This window comes from Podarcis bocagei, assembly GCF_964188305.1.
Source record: "Podarcis bocagei genome assembly, chromosome: 14".
NCBI classification, from domain to species: Eukaryota; Metazoa; Chordata; class Lepidosauria; order Squamata; family Lacertidae; genus Podarcis; species Podarcis bocagei.
Window position 1 is genome coordinate 30,071,367 of NC_138139.1, and position 21,796 is coordinate 30,093,162.

The 21,796-nt window shown below is 56.1% G+C and overlaps 2 protein-coding genes across 2 annotated transcripts; one reads left to right on the forward strand and one right to left on the reverse strand.

Annotated features, from left to right (window-relative positions):
- On the reverse strand, positions 1 to 1,830 carry LOC308573737 (zinc transporter ZIP1-like). The gene is made up of 3 exons (XM_081170974.1): positions 1,710 to 1,830; positions 1,483 to 1,613; positions 1 to 880 (listed from the first exon to the last, which is right to left on the reverse strand). Exons 1-3 carry the CDS (start codon positions 1,822 to 1,824, stop codon positions 197 to 199), a joined length of 930 nt encoding a protein of 309 aa, XP_081027100.1. The 5' UTR covers positions 1,825 to 1,830; the 3' UTR covers positions 1 to 196.
- A 3,555-nt stretch (positions 1,831 to 5,385) lies between these two features.
- Positions 5,386 to 21,730, forward strand: STRC (stereocilin). The gene is made up of 28 exons (XM_081170972.1): positions 5,386 to 6,286; positions 6,369 to 7,403; positions 7,526 to 7,550; positions 8,229 to 9,525; positions 10,281 to 10,343; positions 10,621 to 10,737; positions 10,958 to 11,124; positions 11,920 to 12,109; positions 12,544 to 12,659; positions 13,385 to 13,517; positions 13,815 to 13,985; positions 14,622 to 14,660; positions 15,106 to 15,273; positions 15,370 to 15,513; positions 15,788 to 15,846; positions 15,931 to 16,054; positions 16,185 to 16,276; positions 16,756 to 16,894; positions 17,359 to 17,561; positions 17,646 to 17,736; positions 18,783 to 18,942; positions 19,068 to 19,237; positions 19,991 to 20,146; positions 20,455 to 20,600; positions 20,785 to 20,933; positions 21,032 to 21,129; positions 21,335 to 21,482; positions 21,617 to 21,730. Exons 1-28 carry the CDS (start codon positions 6,229 to 6,231, stop codon positions 21,709 to 21,711), a joined length of 5,553 nt encoding a protein of 1,850 aa, XP_081027098.1. The 5' UTR covers positions 5,386 to 6,228; the 3' UTR covers positions 21,712 to 21,730.
- Positions 21,731 to 21,796: the final 66 nt, after the last annotated feature.

The following is a 21,796-nucleotide window of genomic DNA, read 5'->3' on the forward strand; positions in this document are numbered from 1 at the left end:
TTCCAAAGAGTTATAAAGTGGTCAGATCTTTAATAAAAACATTTGAAGGCACAGCCTATCAGTGTCCGCTTGGGAAGAGGGGGGAAAGGGAGGAGAGAAGCCACCATCCCTTCATTCTAAAAAGCTGCCTCCTGGGAAGCCGAGCCTGCCAGCGTCCATCTCTGCAGGGAAGAGCATCCCACTCAGCTGCTGACCCTCAGCCCAAGAAGCGCAGGCCAGCCATCCCTGAGAAACCCAGCAGCACAGCAAGGACTTTGAGCAGGCGTCTGGCAGGATCGTTCAGCTCCTGAGGCAAGATTTCCAGGAAGGTGATGTACATGAAGGTCCCGGCAGCCACGCCTTCCAGCACACTCCGGGTCATGGTGGGACTGCCGCTTGCATCAGGACTATGCATCACAGCCATGCCCAGCCCCACACCCAGAGGGGACATCAGCGCAAAGGTGATGATGGAGGCTGCCAGCCAGCGCAGGGGGAGGCGGCTCTGGAGCAGCAGCAGGGCCAAGCTGGCAGCGATGATGGTCTTGTGGAGGAGAATGGCCACAGCCAGCTGGAGGACCTTTGATTCTGTGTCTTGCAGGCCCACCGCCAGGCCCTCAAACACTGAGTGGAAGGAGAGAGAGAGCGTCAGCACCAGGGAGCGGAAGGACGAGGGTGCTTTGGTGTCCCCCGTGTGGCAGTGGGGGGTCCCCGCCTCCAAGCGCGGCTGCTGCTGCTGCTCAGCCAGGCTGCCCTCTTCGCCGTGTGGGGGAGAGGGGCAAGGCAAGAGGGGCAGGGAGGCCTCATCCCCCTGCTGCTCGCTGCAGGCCAGGATGATGTGCTCTAGGACCAGGACCAGCAGGAAGCCCAGCGCCAGGACCAGTTCGGGCATCGGGAAGTCCAGCTGTGGGGCAGGGAAGAAAAGGAGGCACCATCAGGTTAGGAGAGAAACCGTTCCCTCGAGGCCCCGATGCCCACCCAAGGGCGTCTCCCCTGGAGCCAGGAGGGCCAAACCACCAAAGGAGCTCCAGAGCCTGTGGGTTCCTGAGAATTCTTCCCCAGAGCCGCAACAACCCCTTATCTTGGGCATTAAACAGGAAAGGTTTCAGGAATGCTTGGCTACTGCTTTCAGAAGGTTACAGGGCAGCCCTGGTGTGCTTAATATGGAGGGGAGGTAAGCAACCCATTTGAAGATCACCCTAACCTTTCCCACAGGGCAAATCTGAGAGCAACTCAGGCCTTTGTCCAGTCAACATCTCGCGGCCTCTTCCCTCCTCCTCCGAGCATAGGAGCGTGTGAGTCAGCTCAGCCCCATCACATGCTGTCTCGCAAAAGCTGGGCGGGCAGGGCCAGCGGGACTCCGGCGACCAGCAGCGCCAGCAAGATGTTCGCTGGAGCCCCCCTCCCCACTTTTTGTTCGGGGGCTGCAGCCCGTGATGCGGCTCCAACCCTCCGGGCCCGGTCACAGTGTCCTGATCCCCCGCCCTACTCTTCCCCGCTCGGTACCGGGGGAATCTGTTGGCTCAGGTCCTCGCGCAGGTCGGCCAGCGAGTCCGGCACGATGTCCAGCAGGCAAGCGGACAGGAAGACGCCCCCGGCTGCGCAGCTCAGGACGCCCCGCCAGCGCGCAAAGAAGCCTGCGGAGGGAGAAAGAAAAGCGGGCGCTGAGAGGGGGAGGAAGGAGCCCGGCCGCGACCCCCGCCCAGCTTTGCCCTGCTCTCGCCCTCACTCACCGGTCCCGCCAGCCCCCCGGAGGCTGAGAAGGACGGCAGGCAGGAGGCCGCAGAGAAGCGGCAGCAGCGCCAGCCCCAGCAGGCAGCCCAGCTTCAGAACCTGCAGCGAGCCCATGGCGCAGCCTGGCCCACGCGCCCCGCCCCGCCCGCCCCGAGGGGTATTTAAACCTTCGCGCCACGTGATGGGTACCGCCCATGGGTGGGCGCCGATTGGCCGACTGCCGCCTATGGGGCGGGGCTCGCGCCCACGTGCACCAGGCTAAGCCCGGGAGCGTGGCTGCGGGCTCACTTCTCAGCAGCTTTATCTCCACCCGAGGGGGAAATTATGACCGGGGAGCGGACTTTGACCCCGGGAGCAGAGGTGGCCTCCTTTACGCGTCTCTCTTCTGGCCGCTTGGCACCCGCTGGCCAGAGCTATGGACAAGAGTAGCTCATAGCTGTCAACGTTTCCCTTTTTTTAAGGGAAATTCCCTTATTCCGAATAGGATTCCTCGCAAGAAAAGGGAAAAGTTGACAGCTATGGGAGTAGCTGCAGAGGCAAGGGGGCGTCGTCTGGTTCTGTAGCCTCTGCTACCAGAGGCCCCCATGGGAGGGAGCCCGCAGGCAGGGCCAGAACAGCCCCTTCCCCTCCTGCTCTTGCTGGCCATCTAAGAGCATAAGGAGAGCCTGCTGGATCAGGCCCGTGGACAATCTAGTTCAGGATTCTGTTCTCACAGTGGCTGACTAGATTCCCCCAATGGGAAAACAGCAAGCAGGATCCCAGCACCCTAGCAAATCTCCCCTCCTGCAGTTTTCAGTAGTTTCTGCCTTTAGCCATGGAGGCAGACTGTAGTGATCAATAATAGCCATCAACTACCGTGAGTTTATCTAATGTTTCTTGAAAGCCATCCGAGTTGGTATCCATCACTGCCACTCCTATTGGAGTGAGTTCCACAGCTGTGTGAAGAAGGACTTCCTTTTATTTGTCTTGAATCTTCCATGTGCTTCCTTGGGGGTTGGTGAGAGTTGCCTTGAGCTGAGTCAATTTGACCTTTAGCCCAGTCTTGACTGCTGGCAGGGCCAAAGAGCCTCCCCCAGAGTGTGCAACGGACTGCAACATGAGTCATGGAAGGCTCTCAGAAAATCTGACTGGGTGGGCTGTAGGGCCATTGGAAGCTTCAGTCCAAGGCAGTGGCGGTGTGGCCACGTGACTTTGGAACCCTCAGAAGTAGATGAGGGCTGTTTGGCTCTCTGTCCTGTTTGGGTGTGGACTCCATTTAGCAAAGGGAGTCCTTAATGCATCCTCTGGCACTTCTTTCCAGAAGAGAGGTCTGCTAGGCTTACTTTGTGGGAGCCTTTGTGGTGATGGTTATCATTTTGTACACTGGAATTTGCTCTGTTGCATCTATTAGTTTGTAGACTTTAGACACAATCCTATACAGTGGACGCTCGGGTTGTGAACATGATCCATGCGGGATACACGTTTGCAACCCGAAGTGGCACGTCTGCGCACGTGTGGGTTGCGATTCGGTGCTCATGCGCAAAGCACAATTTAGCGCTTCTGTGCATGCGCGACCCCCGAAACCCAGAAGTAACCCATTCTGGTACTTCTGGGTTTTGGCAGGTCTATAACCCCAAAAAATGCAACCTGAAGCGCCTGTAACCCGAGGTATGACTGTACTCGAATTCTGACAGTTTGTGAGCTACAGCAAAGGCACCTCTGTGTTAGTGTAACTTAAGATACATCTCCATCACTTCATACAGAGACAGGAAACTTGTGGCCCTGCAGTTGTTGCTAGACTCCAGCTCCCATCACCCTGATTGTTGGACATGCTAGCTTGAGCTGTTGGGAGTTAAACTGGAGGGTCTCAGGTGCTCTGTCCCAAACAAGCTATGCCACTACAACGCTGCAGTGCAACTCTGCTGATACAAAATCTTATGCCACTTAAATCTCCATTCAGGTTTCCCACATCAGAGTGGGTGGCTTATGTTAAAAGGCATCCATTGAGCAGAGTGGTGTATTGGTCTAGAGTTGGAGCCAGAGATCCTTTCCTATTTCTGCAGCAGAGTAGCTGCCATCTTCAGCCTCCTAGAGCTGCCCCTTCAGCTCCAAAGGGGAGCTTTTCAGCTACTGTGTGCTCCAAAGTCAAGGGCAGAGGAACACTGAAAAGACAAGCCAGGCTTCCATTTCAAGAGAACAGGCTGCAAGTTCTGTTATGTGCAAGGGAACTTCACAGGAAGCACAACTTAAAACACACCAAAGGAATGTACTGAAGTACTTCAAGGCATTTGCCCATGTACATGCACAGAAAATAGTAGATTTATCTGGGAAGCAACACATGGAAATCTGCACTGGTTGTTGCAATGCATTCCTCATTACTGCATAATCATAGGATTATTTTCTAATCTTGGAAGGGGCATGACTGTCATGATCGTGAAGGGACCCTGCACTTCTGAATTTGCCACCCCCACAACAGAAAGCAAACACAACTAAGTACTGGACCCACCTCTCCCCACTCCAAGCCCAGGCCATCACAATAGACAAACTCTGCACCCAATCACAGGGCACCAACTGTGTTAAATAACCCCCCCTCCAGCCCACTACTCAGAGGGCAGGGCATGTATCACCTGAGTCAGTTGTATCACCTGAGTAGTTGTATCACCTGAGTCAGTTTTTAAGATCTTCTGAAGAGACCTGCTGGCTGCTCTGTGAGGGGCATATTGCTGACACTATGGAAACAGGCTTTCTCCTGATAACCCCCACTGTGCGCACAACTCGTGAGGTGGAGAATTGGAGACAGCCATGACCCTTAAATGCTTCTTAAAAACATGTATGTTTACTCAAGTTTTCCCAGATTCCAACTCTTCAATTTATTTGCTTTGCACACTGGTTTTGTAGGATGCATATTTTTTTCCTGGGTTTTTAAGGACTCTCTTTGAATGCTGTAGTTTGCATTTTTATGGTTTTCAAATGTAAGCTGCTTAGATTTGTCCTACTAAGCAGTATGCAATGTTTATAACATACATAATGGAGATGGAGTATTTTTTTTACAGAAAGTGGCACACGTGCTTGAGGGCATTGCTGATTTGGATTCCTGGCATTTGGAGCAGCTTCCCCTAAAGCTAGGCAGAGTAGAAAAGGTGAGTCCTTCTTAGGGGCATGGACATAACCAGGATTTATGTTGGGAGGGCAGGCTTCATGGGGGGGGGGGGAGAGAGCAGAACTTCCATTAGTTAAGTATTTTTATTGATTTACTTGATTTAGGGGAGCATCTTACCCCTGCCCCCCTTGGTTATGCCCATGCTCAAGGGGTCTGGGAGTTGACACCCACATGGGACGAGGGGCTTTCTGCAGAGCTGAGCTGCCTTCTAAAGGGGATTCCCAAGGGGCTGGAACTAGCACTGGTCTCTGGGATGACTGGCCTTTGGCTGACTCTGAATCAGCACAGGGCCTTGGAGCTCAGGAGACGAAGTTCCAGCTTCTTCCTCTTTCTCTAGATCACAGGCAACTTTGCCTGTCTCCCTCCTCCTCCTCCTCCTCCTCCTCGAGTGACAGGCCCCATACTGCTTGCATACCCAAGGCATCAATAATGGATCAAGCCCCCATTGTTCCCCTTGATGTGTCAGGATGGTGGGGCCAGCCTCAGGTTACCAGGGAGGGAAGGAGAGGGCAGGGTAGCTGCACCTGGCAAGCTAAACAGGCACATTGGTTTCGTGGAGCTCCTTCTGTGTGGTGTTTGGGCTTCCTGTGGGGCTTCTGTGCACCAGAAGGTTCGGGTCACCTCCCATAGACCTCTAGAAACAGCAGAAGCCTGGGCTCACACTTGTGGACATGAAGGATCCTATAGCTCTGATCTCACAGCCTGGCACCCTTGAAGCATCTCAATTCCCACTGTTACTTTCTGGGTTTATCAAAGAGAGCGCCCCAGTGGCCTCTAGGCCTCCTCATCTTGAAGGACTCCATAGTTTGTCATAGCATGGAAGGGGGGCAGAGTTGCTGCCTAAGAAGTAGAAGGAGATATCTGAGGAAGCAGGAAGCAGATCCAGGGGCTGGAGCAGCTTGTATGCCAGAGCAGACAGGCAGCATTCTGCCCTCTTATGCAAAGGGCAAGATGGTGCATCCCCTCTCCCCAATTCCACATGGAGCAGCTGATCAGGTTGGCAGACGGGTCTCATTCCCAGCCAGGCAATGGGATTGCAGAGCCTCCTTGTCTCATCAGGGCACCTTTGTGGGTACAGGGCAGATGGCAGGGCTCCACCCCCCAGCATGGGCGACTTCCCTCTAGGGTCCAAGGGTAGGGAGACCTAGCTCCTTGCCATCCTGTGGGGGTTTTGTTGCCCCTGTGGCTGGACCCCCCTCTCCTGCATGTCAGGCTGGGCTCCTTTCCTTCCTGGATGTAACTAATGCTCTGGATGGCAGAAAGGGATCGGCTCTGCAGGACCAGCACCGCATCTCCAGTGTCAGCTCCTATTTCAAGCCTCTCGGAGCAGCCGCCTTTTCCCTGGGCCCAGCCGCTGTGCGCATGGGACGGGTGCCAGCATGGCCCCTTTCTTCTGGGGCCTCTGGGGGCTCTTCTTGCTGACACATCCTCTGCCAGGTACAGGGGCGTAGCAGGGAGGGGAGTTGAGGGTCTGTGTGCATTTGGCCGTGGCCGGTGACCCCTGTCCCCTTTCTCCCAGCAGGGGCAGCAGGGGAGCCAAGCAGAAACCTGCGACAGGGTTTGGCAGGGCTATTGGCACCTCCCGGAGAGCAGCGCCAAGGGGGCTCTATTTCTCCCGGGCCCAGCCCAGGCTCGGCACATCAGCAGCACACGAACCCCCTTCTCCTCAGCCTGGAGTCCCTGTGGGGCAGGCAGCCTCCCTCTCCCCAGGCCCGGAGCCCTGAATCCCACCTGTCCAGCTTCCTCCGCAACATCTCTCTGTACCTCCAGGGCGAGGAGGAGCAGGAAGCCCCGGAGTCCTGGGAGAGCCTCCTGCTGCCACTGCTGCTGCCACCACCCAACGCCGAGAAGCCGCTCTCACCAGCAGCCTCTGGACGCCGGCTCCTCCAGGACATCCTCTTTTCCTGGCAGCGAGGCAGCTGGCATTGGGATGGGTGGCTGAGCTTTGCCCAGGACTTGCTGAGCCTGCTCCTCAGTTGGGCCCAGGACCCCCCTCAGCACCTCCATGGGCAGCAGGGCTGGGAGGTTCTCAGCAGCCTGATGGAAGCCCTGGGCCAGGCCGTCCTCTCTGGGTTGCTTGGCCCACAGGGGCCCCTTTGCCCCCCAACAGGGCAGAGTGGGTGCCAAGTGAATGCCAGTTGGCTGGGGCAAATACTCAGGCTCTTTGAGGGCACTGGCTGGACAGCCATCCTGCACATTCACCCAGCAGGTTTTGCTCCCACTGATGGCCAGCTGAAGCCCCTTGGCCTGGTGCCCGCGACCCCCCGAGAGCTGCCCCCTGCCAACCGCAGTGCCCCCAGCCTCCCAAAGACCCTCTACCGGACGGAGCAGCCAGGCACGGGCGGGAAAGTGCAGGAATCGGCAGGAGGCTCCGAGGGCAACATCTTGTGGGAGACGCTGGAGGAGCTGAGGCAGACGCTGTGGCAAAGGGCAGGCCCTACCCTCATCACCAGCTTCCAAAGGAGGGTCTTGCATGTGACGGGCCTGCTGGCAGCTGAGGCTTCAGAGGCACTGGGGGTCCCCCAGCCTGACCCAGATGGGAAGTGCTCTGTAGGTAGGTGGGTGGGTGAATGAGTGGGGCTGCAAGCCATGGTAGGGAGGGCACAAAGGGAGGGAGAGATGGGCAAGGCCTCCTAGGGAGTCACAACCCTAACTACTCCTCTTCTCTGTCCCTAGGAAGCCTGCAGCAGCTGCTGCTGTGGTAAGTGGTTGTGGGGACAGCTTCTGAATACCAGCTGCTGGAAGCCGCAGGTGGGGGAGAGTGTTGCTTTTGTGTTCGAATCCTGATTACTGGTTTCCCACAGGCATCTGGTTGGCCATTGTGAGAGCAGGATGTTGGATCTTTCTCTTGATGCAACAGGCCCTTCTTAAATGTCCTGGAAGGGGGTGACCAGCCTCATTTCCCTGGACTAGGTGGTGGTGATGCTGTTCTTGTTGTTACTCTTGGGCTGAGTTTTGTTGTTCCTTGGGCAAAGGGTAGCAAAGCCACGGGGTATGACATGGCATAGAGTTACATTCAGAAAGGGTGGTAGTGCTGCCAGGGCAGTGACCTAGGCAGAGGGCCATTTGTGGCAGGACCCTGGGAGCATGTTTAGGGAAGTTTTTAAAGATTTAATGCTGTATTGGTTTTAAGACTCAATTGGGAGCCGCCCAGAGTGTCTGGGGAAACTCAGCCAGATGGGCGGGGTATAAATAATAAATTATTATTATTATTATTATTATTATTATTATTATTATTATTATTATTATTATTATTATTATTATGGTGGTGGTGGCGGCTGCTGGCTTGCTCTGCTGGTCGCCACTGAGTGACCTCTGGTATGGCACTGAGTCATCTTGTGCCTGGTAAGTGGTGGACCCTTTTCTCTGCTGTTCGCAGGGGAATCAGACACAACATCAGCTGGGACACCCTGCGTGTGGAATTGGCCTCCAGGGCCTCCTTCCCATGGCCTCCCGCGGTGCCCAGTTGCTTGCTGCCTGCTGGGGGAGGGCACAGGGTGAGCGAGACCCTCCCTCCAGCCCCCCGGAGAGCATTTGCTGAGCCCCCTTCCCAGGCAGAAGTCCTGGAGGCCGCCTGCAACGAGAGCATCCCCGGTTTGCCAGGAATCTCCAACTTCACCATCTACTTGTATTGCACCCTCTTCAACGGCTCCAAAGAGCCCCACCGGCCCCCGCCGGACCTGGAAGCCTTATGTTCCAGCACCACCTGGTACTTCTCCTCCATCGAGGGCGACCCGGTCTGGATACGAGCCTGCAAGGAGTACTTCCCCCAGCAGTTCAACAGCACAGTGTGTGGCAATGCCTCTGTCCTCTTGCACCTTGGGCCCCACCAGGAGCTGGTGGAGGAGCTCTGTGCCAACCTCTCCATGCCCTTCCGACCCAACCGTTGCTCAGAGGCTCTGAGCAGGCCTCTGCTGGGCCAGGAAGACTTCTGGACCTGCCTCTCCCTGGAGAACCAGACCCTCTGGACCCAAAACCTCTGCAGCAGCAGCCTGCGGGAAGTCTCTGATGCCACCAGGCAGTGGCTGGGCACCCTCTGCCACAGCCCGCTGGCCCAAGGGGCTGGGCTGAATGCCTCTCTGCGCCAGAGCATGGAAGCAGCAGGGTGTGGTGCCAGGGCCTGGAGCCCCCAAGCGCTGCATAACACCAGCTTCCTAGCTCAGTGTGGGGATGCCCACCTGCAGAGCTTCCAGGAGCTTGTGTGCAGCAACGAGTCCCTACTGGAAGCCCTGCAGCTGGCCCTCCCCTGGGTGTGGGTTCACTGCTTGGCTGTTGAGCAGGATAGGAGCTGCTCCCTTCCATGGCTCCCAGGGGTGCTGCCACTGCCCCTGCAGCTCTGCCAGGATGCGCCGGCCTTCCTGACAGCACTGGTATCCCAGTTGGCCCGGTGCAAAGAGCCTTCCCACTCCTCTTCCCAGTGGGCTCCCAGTGCTGGCTACCTGTTGCGGCTGCTGGACTTCCTGCTGGCTTCTCCTGCCCTTGGCGAAGTGGGGCAAGAGGGAGCCAGGCAGCAGCTGGGCCAGGCTCTCCTGCTCTCCAGCCTCCTGGCCAACAGCTCCTTTGGGACTTCTCTCCAAGCCAACTTCTCCTTGAGCATCCTGGAGGATGTGAGCCAGTTCCTGCAGGAAGGCGAGCTGGATCCAGCCACCAAGGAAGACCTGCTTAACTGCTTTGGGGTGGGTGATGCTCTGGGGACAGGAGGAGGGTTGGGAGGCTACTGCCAATAGCCACATGGGGAATGCCTGATAGGAATTTGTCCCCGCCCTAGGGGAACACACTGGGGAAGCCCAAGAAGGGGGTCTACCCTCTGGGCTGCATGAATGGATTTAGACATGAGGAGAGGATATATTGTTTAGTTATTACCATTCATTTCTCATGTGAGTCAGATCACGGGTTCAGTCCCTTCCTCTTCCAGGACAGTTTCACAGAATCATAGAATTGTAAAAAAATCTGAAGGGTCACCTAGCCCAACCCCCTGAAAAATCATCAAGAAATACTAAAATGTACTTATTTTTCCCCATTGAGGGAACATTTAGTGGACCACATACAATCACTGCAAACTACATCAAGCACTCTGCTTCTCTGTTCAGCATACAATGGAAAACAAGGTTTAACACTTTTCTCCATGGTACATCTTACACACTTATAGCCACCTGTCTCACTCTCACCTACCAACCTAGATGGCTTTAAAAGAGCATTAGACCAGTTCATGGGAGGAGAGGCCTGTTGATGGCTACTGGCCACAAGGACTAAGGCAATGATGCTTCTGAATCCCAGCTTCTGGAAACTGCAGGAGGAGAGAGGGCTCTTGTGCTCAGGTCCAGCTTGTGGGTTTCCCCTTGGGGCATCTGGGTGGCTACTGTGAGAACAGGATGCTGGCCTAGAGAAACCCCTTTTGGCCTGATCCAGTTCTTCTCTCTCCTCCTTGCAGCCTTTGCTCTGGAATCTGCTGGAGAGGGAGGAGAACATCTCAGCTCTGGAGTTCTTCATGCAGGTACCTTCCCTCCATCCCAGTCTCCAGTCCTGTTGGTCCTGAAGCCACTTGACTTCTTCCTTGGCCCAATACTGGTCCCTGGAGCAAAGCTGCACCTCTCCTCCTCATCTTCCTCCTTCAACCCCAAGGCTGACCTCTCCCCCTTTCCCCTCCTTCCTGTCCAAGGCGCCTCCCTGCACCATCTTTCAGGCTCCCTTGTGGCAGCTCCAGTGGGGCAGGGAAGGGAGTGGCACTGCTGTTGCTGCCTTGCCTCCTCCTCTCCCTCTCACTTTTCCAGGAATACCTGCAGATGCCCCATAAGGTTGTCCAGAGGCTGCTGTGGTCAGCGGAAGGTGAGACCATCCAGAGGTTCCTGGCCCTGCTGCACCGTTCCTGGGATCACCTGCAGATGAAGGTAGGTCTGTGGCAGAAGGGCTGGTCTTGCTTAGGGGTGCAGCACCTGTGCACCTGTAGAGCCTTGACATGCCCACCAGGCTCCATATGGAAAGGGGTTTTTTTGTTTAATGTAGGTCCTGGTTGGCAGCTCTAGACCTCAGTGCCTGGAGAGTCCCAGGTGGAGGACAGCTGCCCTGTGAACCCCTCCAACCCCCTTTCCCTCTGCTTCCCTCCACCAGGTGCCTCCGTGGGACGAGCGGGCGGTGGAGTCACTGGCTGCCCAGCTCCTGAGCAAGTTCCCTCAGCCATCCCCACAACTCTTCCTCCACCTCTCTCACTTTGTCCCTTTCATGGCTGCCTCGGACATCCTTCGCTTGCCATCCGCCTTGCTGGCCAATGATAGCGTGTGAGTGGTCCCCCAGGCACTTGCATGGCTTGGCCCAAGCCTTCCTGGGGCATCTTTCCCCAAACCACCTCCAGAGCCCTCAGGTCCTCCCTGCCCAGTTGAACCCCTCTGAGTTTAGCCCCAGGTCCTAATTAAGGTGGGGTCAGTCCCTAAACCCACTTTCAGTCTTGTGGCAGGAAACCTTCAGGAAAGATGGTGCCTGAGCATTTATTTATTAAAATTGTCAGTCACTTTATCATGCCCAGGGCAACCCAAAGTGACTTACTACCCAGCAAATAGACAAGAAATCCCACATAGATACATTAAAACCAAGAGGAAGGAGAAATACGTTAGAAACATCCCACCTACTTCTAAAAGGTCACAGAGAGCTCAAGGCCAAATGCCTGGTTATAGAGGAAAGCTTTTGCCTGGTGCCTAAAGATAAATGATGATGGTGCTAGGCGAGTCTTCCTGGGGAGAGCATTCCACAAATGGGGAGCCACTGCAGGAAAGGCCTGTTCTCATGTTGCTACCCTCTGGACCTCTTGTGGAGGGGTGGTCAGAATAGAAGGTCCTTTCTGTCACTTCTGAAGAGCCACAACCAGCCCCTCTTACTGCAAGGAGGGTCCAGGCCCTCTCATTTCACCTGCTTATGTTGGTCTTCCTAGGCTGTGCCCACCCCCCTGACCTCATGCCTGGCATTGGGCCAGGTGGTCCTTCACTCAGCATGCTGTCTGTGTGCCTGTAGTTTTCTCAGGTGAGGGGTGGGGGAACTTCTCTTGCTAACATGGCCTCTTTCTTCTCTTCAACCCTCAGCTTGGCCATCATTAGCAGCCAAAGTGCCCGGATGACGCTGGCACAAAAACGGGCCCTAGTGCAGCGCCTCCTGCAGGCCGAGCACCTCCTAGGCGAAGTCCCTTCCTGGCCCCTGGAGTTTCTTCACAGCCTCCAGCCTCTCCTTCCTCACCTGCCACTGGGCCACTTCCTTCAGCTGACACCGCAGCAGGTGGGACCAGGGTGCAGAGGCTGAGAGCAGGCGGGGTGGGTGTCCTTCAGTTGCCCCTGGAAAGCTGGGCAAGCTCTCTGCTGCCTCTGTGGGGATAAACCCTTTGTGAGAAGGTGCAGTCCCTGCCTCCAGGCTCTTCCCCACAGGACTGGAAGCTGGTGGTGCACCCTCTGGAACCCCGGGGGGGGGGGTTAGCATGCCCCAGAGTACCCACTTATGCCAGGGATGGTGCTTCCATAAAATAATAGAATTGTAGAGTTAGAAGGTTGGTCATGTTGTCCAACCCCTGCAATGCAGGAACCACAGCTAAAAAATCCATGCCAAATGGCCATCTGACCTCTGCTTTAAAACCTGCACGGAAGGAGAGTCCACCACCTTCCAAGGCAGTCCATTCCACTGTCAAACAACGCTTAAATGTTGGTGTGTCCCTCCAGATCCAGAGCTTGGTGAATGGCTGGCAGGAGGCTGAGCTGGGCCTGGCTCAAGGGCGCCATGTAGCACGTAGTTTGCTCAACAGGAGCCATGAGAGCACTGAGGAGCAGATGTGCAGGTGAGCAGTAGGGAGGCAGGCTTGGGAGCAAACTGGCGTGGGTGATTTTGTGTCCCAGGGTATCCCACTTATTGCTGGGTGCAGCTGTTCAAGGCAGGAGTTCACAGGGGAAGAGATTTCCTCCCAAGGCAGCACTCCACATGGCTTTGGGTCCAAGGGAGAGCAAGGCATGCTTCATTCAAGAGACAAGCCAAAGGTGACCCCGGGGACATCATTGTTGCTAGATCAGACAGGAGTTATGTCCCCAAAGTATTTCCTGGCAAAGATGTGTCATGGCAGCAGGAGTTGAGGAACCCCAGATGGAAGGCTATTTGTCCACATGGTTCTCTTTCAAAGTCTATGGACACATGGGGTGTACAGAACATGTGAACTTCAGAAGGGCCCTGCAGCAGCAGCTGGGTCAGGCTGAAGGGGTCCATCTGGTCCAGCATCCTCTTCTCACAGTGGCCAGCCAGATGCCCCAGTGGGAAGCCCAAAAGCAGGAGCTAATGGCGACAGGAACTCTCCCCAACTTGATTCCTATGAACTGGACCTTTCTTGAAAGAGCAAAAGTTATTCAGAGGGGGAGGAGCATCACCTTTTGCGTATCTGGAGCAAAAACCGGCCAGAAGCATCAGAGTTTGTGGTCTCAAACAGCAGGCAGGCCTACATGGGGTGTGGCTAGCACCAAGTGAGCAAGTCCCAACAGCCCACTTCTGCCTGTGCCCCCTCCCCCATCCTCACAGGCTCGGGGCTCTCACCTGCTTCCTCAGCATCGGGGACTTGCGTCTGATCTCCCCCTTGCAAGATCTGTGGGGGCCGATTGAGAAGCACCTCCTGGAGTGTGTGGCCAGAGGGGTGGTGGACCCTCATGGGCAGGTGAGTGGTGAAGAGGACCAGGCTCTCTTGGGCACAGCAGAGCCTAGCCTAGGGCCAGTGCTGCTGAGGACTTTTCTCCCCATTGTCCTTCAGCCTTCTTCTGGGGGCAAGCTACTCTTCATAGAGATCCAGCTCTGGTGATGCTCTCCCAACTGGAAGCAAACCTGCAGAACCCTCCTCTGCTCCAGGACTGAAGCCTCCTTTACCAAAGCTGGCTCCTTCCCTTGGTTAGGCCACCACCTCATCTGACTTGCCATTGCCATTGCCTTTATCTCCTTCTCCTCCTCCTTCTTCCAGCTGGCCCATGCCCTGGCAGAGCTCCTGCCTTCCTCGGTGGGCTCCCACGAGCTGCAATCCTGGCGGGGTCTTGTGCCAGCCATGGGGGTGGAGTTCCTGCGGGGCCTGTCAGAGTCTCAGGTAGGGGCTATCCTCCCAGAGCTGCAAGCAGCACAGCTTAGCCGTGCCCAGGTGAGTCATCCTGAGGGTATGCCCTGCATCTGCTGTGGGGGTGGGTTGGTGTTAGGCAAATTTGAGCCATTCCTCTCCAGAGCTGGGGGCAGCAGCAGCCTGCCTAGGTCAGTCCCACCAACTCCCTGTCATGGGGATGGGCTAGGGCTTCCACTTCCTTATGCTCAGGCAGCTTCCTTATTTGTTGGGGTTTTTTAAAGCCACCTTCTAAATATAAAACAATGGCTATCAATAAGAAAAATTAGCAACAATCATTTTAAACTTTCAAAAAGTTACAACAGCAAAAAAACCTGAAAGCAGATTTAGGGGCGGATCTATCCTCATGCTTTATAACATTAAAAATGTCTTATTAAAGTGTGACACCAGAGGGCACTGCAGAGCAGCGAGCCACCAGCCATGGGAAACTGCATTAAACGTTACAGAACATTACGTATATTTAATAATGTTTAAAAGGTCGATGTAGATCCAGCCTAAAACTCAGTCAACTTTCTAAGCATCTGGGTGGGCTTATATAAATAAGAATGTTTTTAGCAGGCACTGAAAATATAGTACAAGGAAGGAGCCTGCCAGGTATCAATAGGCAGGGAGTTCCAAAGTGGAGGTGCTGCCACACTGAGAGATCCTTCTTCCCTTCAGGCTCTCCTGCTGCTCTCGCAGGCCCTGCGGATGGAGAATGTGAGTATCACCCAGAAGGTGAAGCTCAAAGGTGGATGTGGAGGTCTGGGGCAGAGGCCTCCTTGTTTGACCTGGTCCAGACAGCAGGGACAGGTCAGCAGTTGGTAGGCCCACAGCTCTGAAGACGGCAGACCCCAGCTTGGCTTGGAGAATCTGCCACCTCACTATTCTTCAGGAAAGAAGAGCTGAAAAGAACTAGTGAGAAATAAAGTCTAGTCTGGGACGGGAGGAGTTCCCTGGGAATCTTGCCTCTATTATAACCGTTTTGTAAATCTGCAAGCTACAGACATGCTTGTTCAATCCAAAATGGAAAGCAAAGCATCTCCCTGTCTGCTGATACTGTTAGGCAGGGGGATCCAAAGCCCCACCAGTACCACCACTCCACCCCTTGGTTGCCAGTGATGGATCTGTGGCCTCCCTCCCACCCTGCCTTCTGTCTCTGCAGGTGACACTGAGTGGGGCTGAGCCTCTCTGCTCCCTCCTCGCGGGCCTGGGTCCCCAATCTCTGGAGGTGGCTGTGGCTGCCGTCTTGGCCAGAGGCTGTGCATGTGTGGGCCCCACTCTGCCCCATCTCTCAGGAGCTCAAAAGGCAGGTCTGCTTCAAGCTCTGCAGGTATCTGGCAAGGCCCACAGGGATTCGGGTGGGGGTGGTGCCCTCAAATGGCTTCAGCCACCCTAACCGCATGTCCCCTTCTTGTGCCTGTCCCAGAGGCATGGCCCAGAGTCTCCTGTCCTCAGTGCCCACCTGGACTGCCTCCTGCCTGCTGTCCCCCTCAAGCTCCTGCAGGTGGACACCCAGGCCCTGCTGGGGAGGAGCAGCTGGCACCGGAAGGCACCTTGGTCCCCACAGCAGGTATGGGAGAAGAGTGCTGGGCAGGGCGATGGGAGGCCAAAGCAAAGGGTGCCGTTTACTCCCTGTGGTGTCTCCATAGCCCAGGGGTAGAGCATGCAGACAGCCATAGGCTCAGCACCTACCAGCATCTCCAGGGGAAGCTGGGAATTGTTCCCTGCCTGAAAGCCTGGAGAGCTGCTGTCAGTCCATGCTGACTATGCTGACCTAGATGGACCCACAGTCTGGCTTGGCACAAGGCAGCTTCCTAGCTTCTTTTTATGTTCCTCTTTCTCAGGCCCAGTTCCTTTGGCAGAGCATTGAAGCCAGTGCCAACATGACGGGGGACCTGATCTGGTGAGAGCCAACTCCCCTCCTTCTCCCCTCCTCTGCTAACGGGATGCCATGGGTGGCGATGGCTGAACTCTCTCCCCATGGCAGGGCACTGGGACACCTGGCCATGGGACTATCCTGCACCGCTCTGCAGACCTTTGAAGCTGGGGCAGATTTTCTGGCTGTTCTGGAAGCTCTCTACAGCCAAGACCTCCACCTGCCCTGGAGCCTGGTAAGAAGGCATTAGGGACAGGCCTACCCTGGATGGAAGCAGGGAATGGGCTCACCGGGTGCAGAGCAATGGGCCTGGGTACATAATGCCCCCCTCCTCAATTAATGTCAAGCTGTGCCTTTGCTTCCAGAAAGGATGCATCTGGGAGGAGATCCAGAGGAGACCCAGCCTCTCTACTGCAGAGTTGCTGGGGCTGGGACCCCAGTTCCTCATGGACTTGCCGTAGGTGACCTGCTTCCCTACCCCGAGTTCCTGTCCTCCCTCCCACTCAACACACCCGGTTGGGTAGGTGGCGGCAAACCTCTTGTGCTGCCTCCTTGTGACCAAGGATTTGATGGGCACCGGACCTCTTGGCTGCATGGAAGCTCCCCCTAGTGGCTAAGAAAGACATCAAAGGTGCTGCATATGTTTTGGCAAGAGAAGAGAGAGCCATATTCAAATATCTGCCACGGAAAAGGCTTTAGAGACTGAGGAATCTATAGGAAGACCTTCCTGAGTCTTCAGGCTTTTCAGCAGTGCAGCAGGCTGCCTCACGAGGCAGTGGGTTTCCTGTATTGACTGAGGTGGGGGGGGGGCGTGTTCCTTTCACCCCCTTGATTCTGTGCTACTAGGCCAGATCAACATCCAGCGCTCCTCCCTGCCTCCCCTGCCTTGCCTGGCCTGCTTCTTGCTGCTGAAGTGAGGTGTTCCTTCCTGGCCAGGACTCACCTGCTGGACAAGCTTCCTGGCAAGTCCTTCCTGCTGATCTTGGACTATGTAAGGAGCCACCCACACAACCTGCTGGTCTTGCCACCCCCTCGACGGGCCGCCCTCGCCCGGCACAGTTTGCAGGCACTACTGGTAAGGGGGAGAGGAGCAGCAACCAGTTTTGAGAGCCAGAGTAGCACAGCTGGAACCCAGTGCACTTCTCCACCTCCCCACCACCACCACCAGCTCTGCTGTGGGTTTATTGGTTTGCTTGGGATCTGTGAAATGCGGACAATAGTTATAGTGTGAGGTCCAAAATGAGCCAACAACCGGAGGCTCACCTGGGACACATTCCATCTTTTCCAGGTGCAGGAGGACCACAGGGAAGGGTGCAGTGAGGGAAATTCCTTGGGGCACACTCCCCTCCCTCTCTTTCTATGCCAAAATGCAACAGTGAGCTCTGATGGAGTGCTGTGTCTTCAGGCACCCTTTCCTTGGGCTCAGGGATGGGGCAGCAGCAAAGTTACCCTTCCCAGGCCAAATTCCTTGCAGCACCACCACTCCTGGCTGGGACCAGTGGGAGCCACCCACCCATCTCCCTCCCCTCTGTATTTCAGCAAAGGTCCCAAGGGGAGGCAGACATCTCAGTGGAGATATTGAGCTTGCTTGGCCCTTTGGTGGGCTTCCTGGAGCCCGACAACCTGGTCCATGCCAATCCTGCAAATCTGCTCCAGCACCTGGATGAGCTACGGGAGACCTGCCTCGATAATGGTGTTGCGGAAGTGCTTGGGCAGCTGCTGATGGCAGATGGTGCTTTGGGGTGAGGAAGGTGCTTTTTTGGACTCTGGCTGAGCTCAAGGCCTCGGCTTGCCTACATGACCACCTCACTGTTTCACCACTACAGGGACCCAGAGCACTGGAGCCAGGTGGAGTTGGAGCAGCTGGGGCATTTGGTGTTCAGGCTCCCTCCGGAGAGCACCCAGCGAATCCCCGAGGTGAGGCAGGGTGAGGGTCTATATCCATGTCTATCTCCTGCGCTGGAGGGTCCTTCAGCATTCTGTCTCACTGCCAAATAGCTCTGATTGCAAACTGTGGCCGTGGTGGGTGTGTTCTCCCCACCCTCATCCCCATCCAGCAATCAGCTGCAGACTGCCTCTGGACATGGAGGCTCCACCTAGCAGCCAGGGCTGACCTCCAGTGGCATCCTCACCAGTGGTGGACCTACATTTGGGGGGCCCTGAAGCTTGGAATGTTATGAGGGCCCCTTCACAACCTGGAATGAGGTCTGGGTAACCTCTGTTACCTTCTTCAGTGGGATTGTTCCACGACAGATCACTTAAAAATAATAATAATAACTACTACGTCTCAGTTTTTGATTAAAATTGCTGTCCTCGATCATCTCACATGTCAAAGTCATTGGTGTAAATAAAATTTTCCTATGCCTTATCATTTTCAAGTTACTGCAACAGTTCACCTTTACAACATCTGTGCTGCTGACTCTCAAATTTTGGGATCATTGAATTATATCCAACAAACAAAATAATCCATTTTAGTCATGCAAATTGGGTCTACTACACCCAAAATTGTTAAGCCATGTGAACTAAAATCACTTCTGGGGCCCCTCTGGGATTAGTTAAGCTTCATTAGTTTACAGTAGATCTGCCCCGATCCCCACCCTCTGGACCTTTGCTCATGCACTGCTTGGCAAGTAGTTCTTTATAAGAATTATCACACATTGCATATGTAAAATGCACACACACACACACACACACACACACACATATTTGTCAGACATTGCATGAAAGCGCTTCCTATTGTCTCATCATCTGATTGCTTGGGGAGGGGGGTGGGCTGAGAGGGTGAAGTGGGGAGAGGGGCCCCACAGATGGGCTCTGCTGTGTCAGTGTGTCCCTGCCTCTCTGGCTTGCTTAGCTGTGATTCCTGCATTGCAGGGAGTTGGACTAGATGATCGCTGGTGTTCCTTCCAACTCTACAGTTCCATAATTCTATGACCTGCCTCTCCCATCCTGTTATGCTCCAGGCGGTGCTGAGCAAGGACCTTGTGGAGCAGCTGCTGCAGAGCCAGAAGCTGTGGGAGGAGAGTGAGCAGGGCCGGCTGTGTGACCCTCAAGGGCCAGCCGGGGGGCTGCAGGCCCAGAAAGAGGCCCTGGTGAGGAGGAGCCTGCAGGGCTCCCAGGAAGGTGAGCTTCTGTCTGAGGAGGTGCCTCTGAAGCACACTCAGACCAAGGGGAGGGGTTAGGGACCCTCCCTGTCCCTTTGGGCTAGCTCATTGCCCACCCCCACCCCTGCCGGACTCCCTGTGCAGAACCTGTGCCCAGCTGCTCCGACATCCGGGCCTCTTTCCCCTCGGCCTGGAGCGCCACCCAGATCAGCGCGATGGAGCTGGACCAGTTCCATGACTGCCTGAGCCTCATCAGTCAGGACCTCGCCCTCCGTCCGTATCAGCGCCAGGCTGCTCTCAGCAAAGCCAAAGAGGTGAGTTCTGCACCAGACTGTATTCTGACTCCCAGTGGCGTAGCGTGGGGGGTGCAGGGGGGGCCGGCCGCACCGGGCGCAACATCTGGGGGTTAGGGTTAGGGGGCGCAAATCAACGGGTTAGGGGGCGCAAATCCACGGGTTAGGGGGCGCAAATTACTTGCCTTGCCCCGGGTGCTGACAACCCACGCTACGCCACTGCTGACTCCAGAGGGTCCCATGGCACCGGGGGGCGGGGTATTAGCCAACTCTGACTCAGAGCAGACCCTCCAAGTGTCCCTATTTTCAAGGGACCACCCCAGATGCACAGAAGCTGTCCCTGTCTATGATTTGACCCCAGAATGTCCTGTTTTTCCTTAAGACGTCCCTATTTTCATTGGAGAAATGTTGGGTATGTCAGAGTAGACCCATTGGAATGAATGAGCCTAAGTGAGTCTTGTCAATTAACTTTAGTAGGTCCCTTCCAGTGTGTAGGCCAGGCCTTGAAAGCCACCCAGGGCCTTGGCTGAAGACAGTTCCTGCCATAAATAGCCCACGGACATTTTGGGCCTCCCTCTGCCCCAAAGGGGCGGGTGGGGGGTTGCCCGGGGGTCAGCCTGTCCAGCCTACAGGGAAGCCTTTCATGCAGTTGGACCTTGAAGCCCTCTTGTTCAGGAGTGGGACATCCATGAGCAGGTTTTGCTTTTGGGGGAGGGTGTCTCCACGGTGCGAAGGAAGGGACGGTGGCTTAGGAGGGTCCCCCTGTGCTTGCAGGTTCTGGGGCCGACCTGGGCAATGGGTGCAGTGGAGATGCTGCAGTTGGGTTTCCTGGCCCTCCAACTGAGCGAAGAGGAGCTACAGGAGCTGGAGATTCCTGACTGGGGAGCCTTGTCAGTGCTGGGGGGCCTGGAAGGCTGGACAGAGAGGCAGGTGAGGTGCTCTTCATTTTCCTGGCTCACCCACTGCATACCTCCCAAGTGTCCCGATTTTCCAGGCAAAGTCCCGGAATTACGAAAGCCATACCGACTTCTGATTTGATCCATGGAGACAACTGTGTCCCTGTGGCCAGGTTGAGCTTCAGAGGGAATATGCCACCTTCCATCCCCTTTTGTGATCTCAGGCCTTCTGAGCCAGCCTGGGCAGAAGCTGCCATCCAGCCAGCCACAACCACGTGGCTTTGCCTGGGTGCCTGGCCATAGTCCTGATGGGGCCTCCCCATTGTCTCTCTGCACACCCAGATGCAGGCCGTGGTTGGCAGCCTCCTTGCAAAGCAGCACAAGGTGAGCGCAGAAAATCTGGCACTGCTGGACTTGGTGTCTCTCGGGCACCTCCTATGTGGGCTACAGGTGGCGGAGATCAGGCAGCTCAACAGCCAGGAATTCAGGTAGGGAGGCTGGAAGGCACAGGGATTGGCAGAGGGCCTGGGAGCCCTGTAACCTTGGAGGGGTTGCTGCTCCCAGCCTTCTACGGTTGCAGGCAGGACACATGCACACCCAGTTTCTGTTTTGGTGCAGAGGCCTCCACCTGCCTCCCTGTACCCCGACTACAGCCCTCTTCCTTCCCCACAGCAAAGCGGCCTCCTTCCTGGGGTTGCTCCATCTCAGCTGCTCTGAGGAGAAACTGGAAGCCCTGGCCTGGCTCCTGGTCACCCCCTCTGCCTTTGGGCCTGTCGCCATGTGGGGCCCAGGGATTTTCACAGAGATTGGGACGCTGGCAGGTCGGTGGCTGTGTGGTGGAGGGAGTCCTTGCTTCTGTCTTGCTTTCGGGGCAACACACCCTGGGTGGGCACCACCGGCCTCTTTCTCTCCTTCCCAGCGGGGCTGCCGGACATCGTCCTCTCGTCCCTCGTCCCAGAGCAGCTTCGGGCTCTGACCCCAGAGGCAGTTGCCTTGATCCCCGCCCCCAAATTTGCAGTGAGTGCCTTGTTGTCCTGGGGGTCTGGGACGGGGAGGGGGAAGCCCGGGACGGGCCTCTCAGCTGGGGCTCTAAATGTGGGCCAGGCAGGGGCTGCCCCTCCAGGGCTGGGCCCAGCGGAAAGGGGTGGGGGGTGGAGCATCATCCCCCTTGCGCTGGCAGCTCCTGGTGGGTTCTGCCTCGCCTTTCTCTGCTCCCCCTCAGGTGGTGTTCAGCCCAGCGCAGCTGCTCAGTCTGACAAGCCCCCAGGCATCGGCTGTGACAGCCCAGCAGTACGGACTCCTCAGCCCTAAGCAAAAATGGGCCCTGGAGCTGGCGCAATGTGAAGGGGAGCCTTGCCAGGACCACAGGAGTATGTGCCCACCCCTGCCTTGACCCCTGCATGCCTCACCATGGGCACTGCCCCCTGGCATGCCACCTCCCAGCACTGCTGCCCCTGGCCCCTCCAGTGAAGCTTTGCTCCTCTTCCTCCTTCTTCCTCCACAGGCAGAAGTGGCTCAGGGCTTCGTCCTACTGTTTTGCTGCTGCTTCCATCTTGCTGCCTCCTTTTGACTTTCGGGGGGCCCCTGGCCTTGCAATAAAGCTGCCCCTTTGCACTGATTGACTGGTGCCTGCGACTGTCTTGTGCCCCCCCCACTGCCTCCAGTACCATGGGGCAGACGAGGC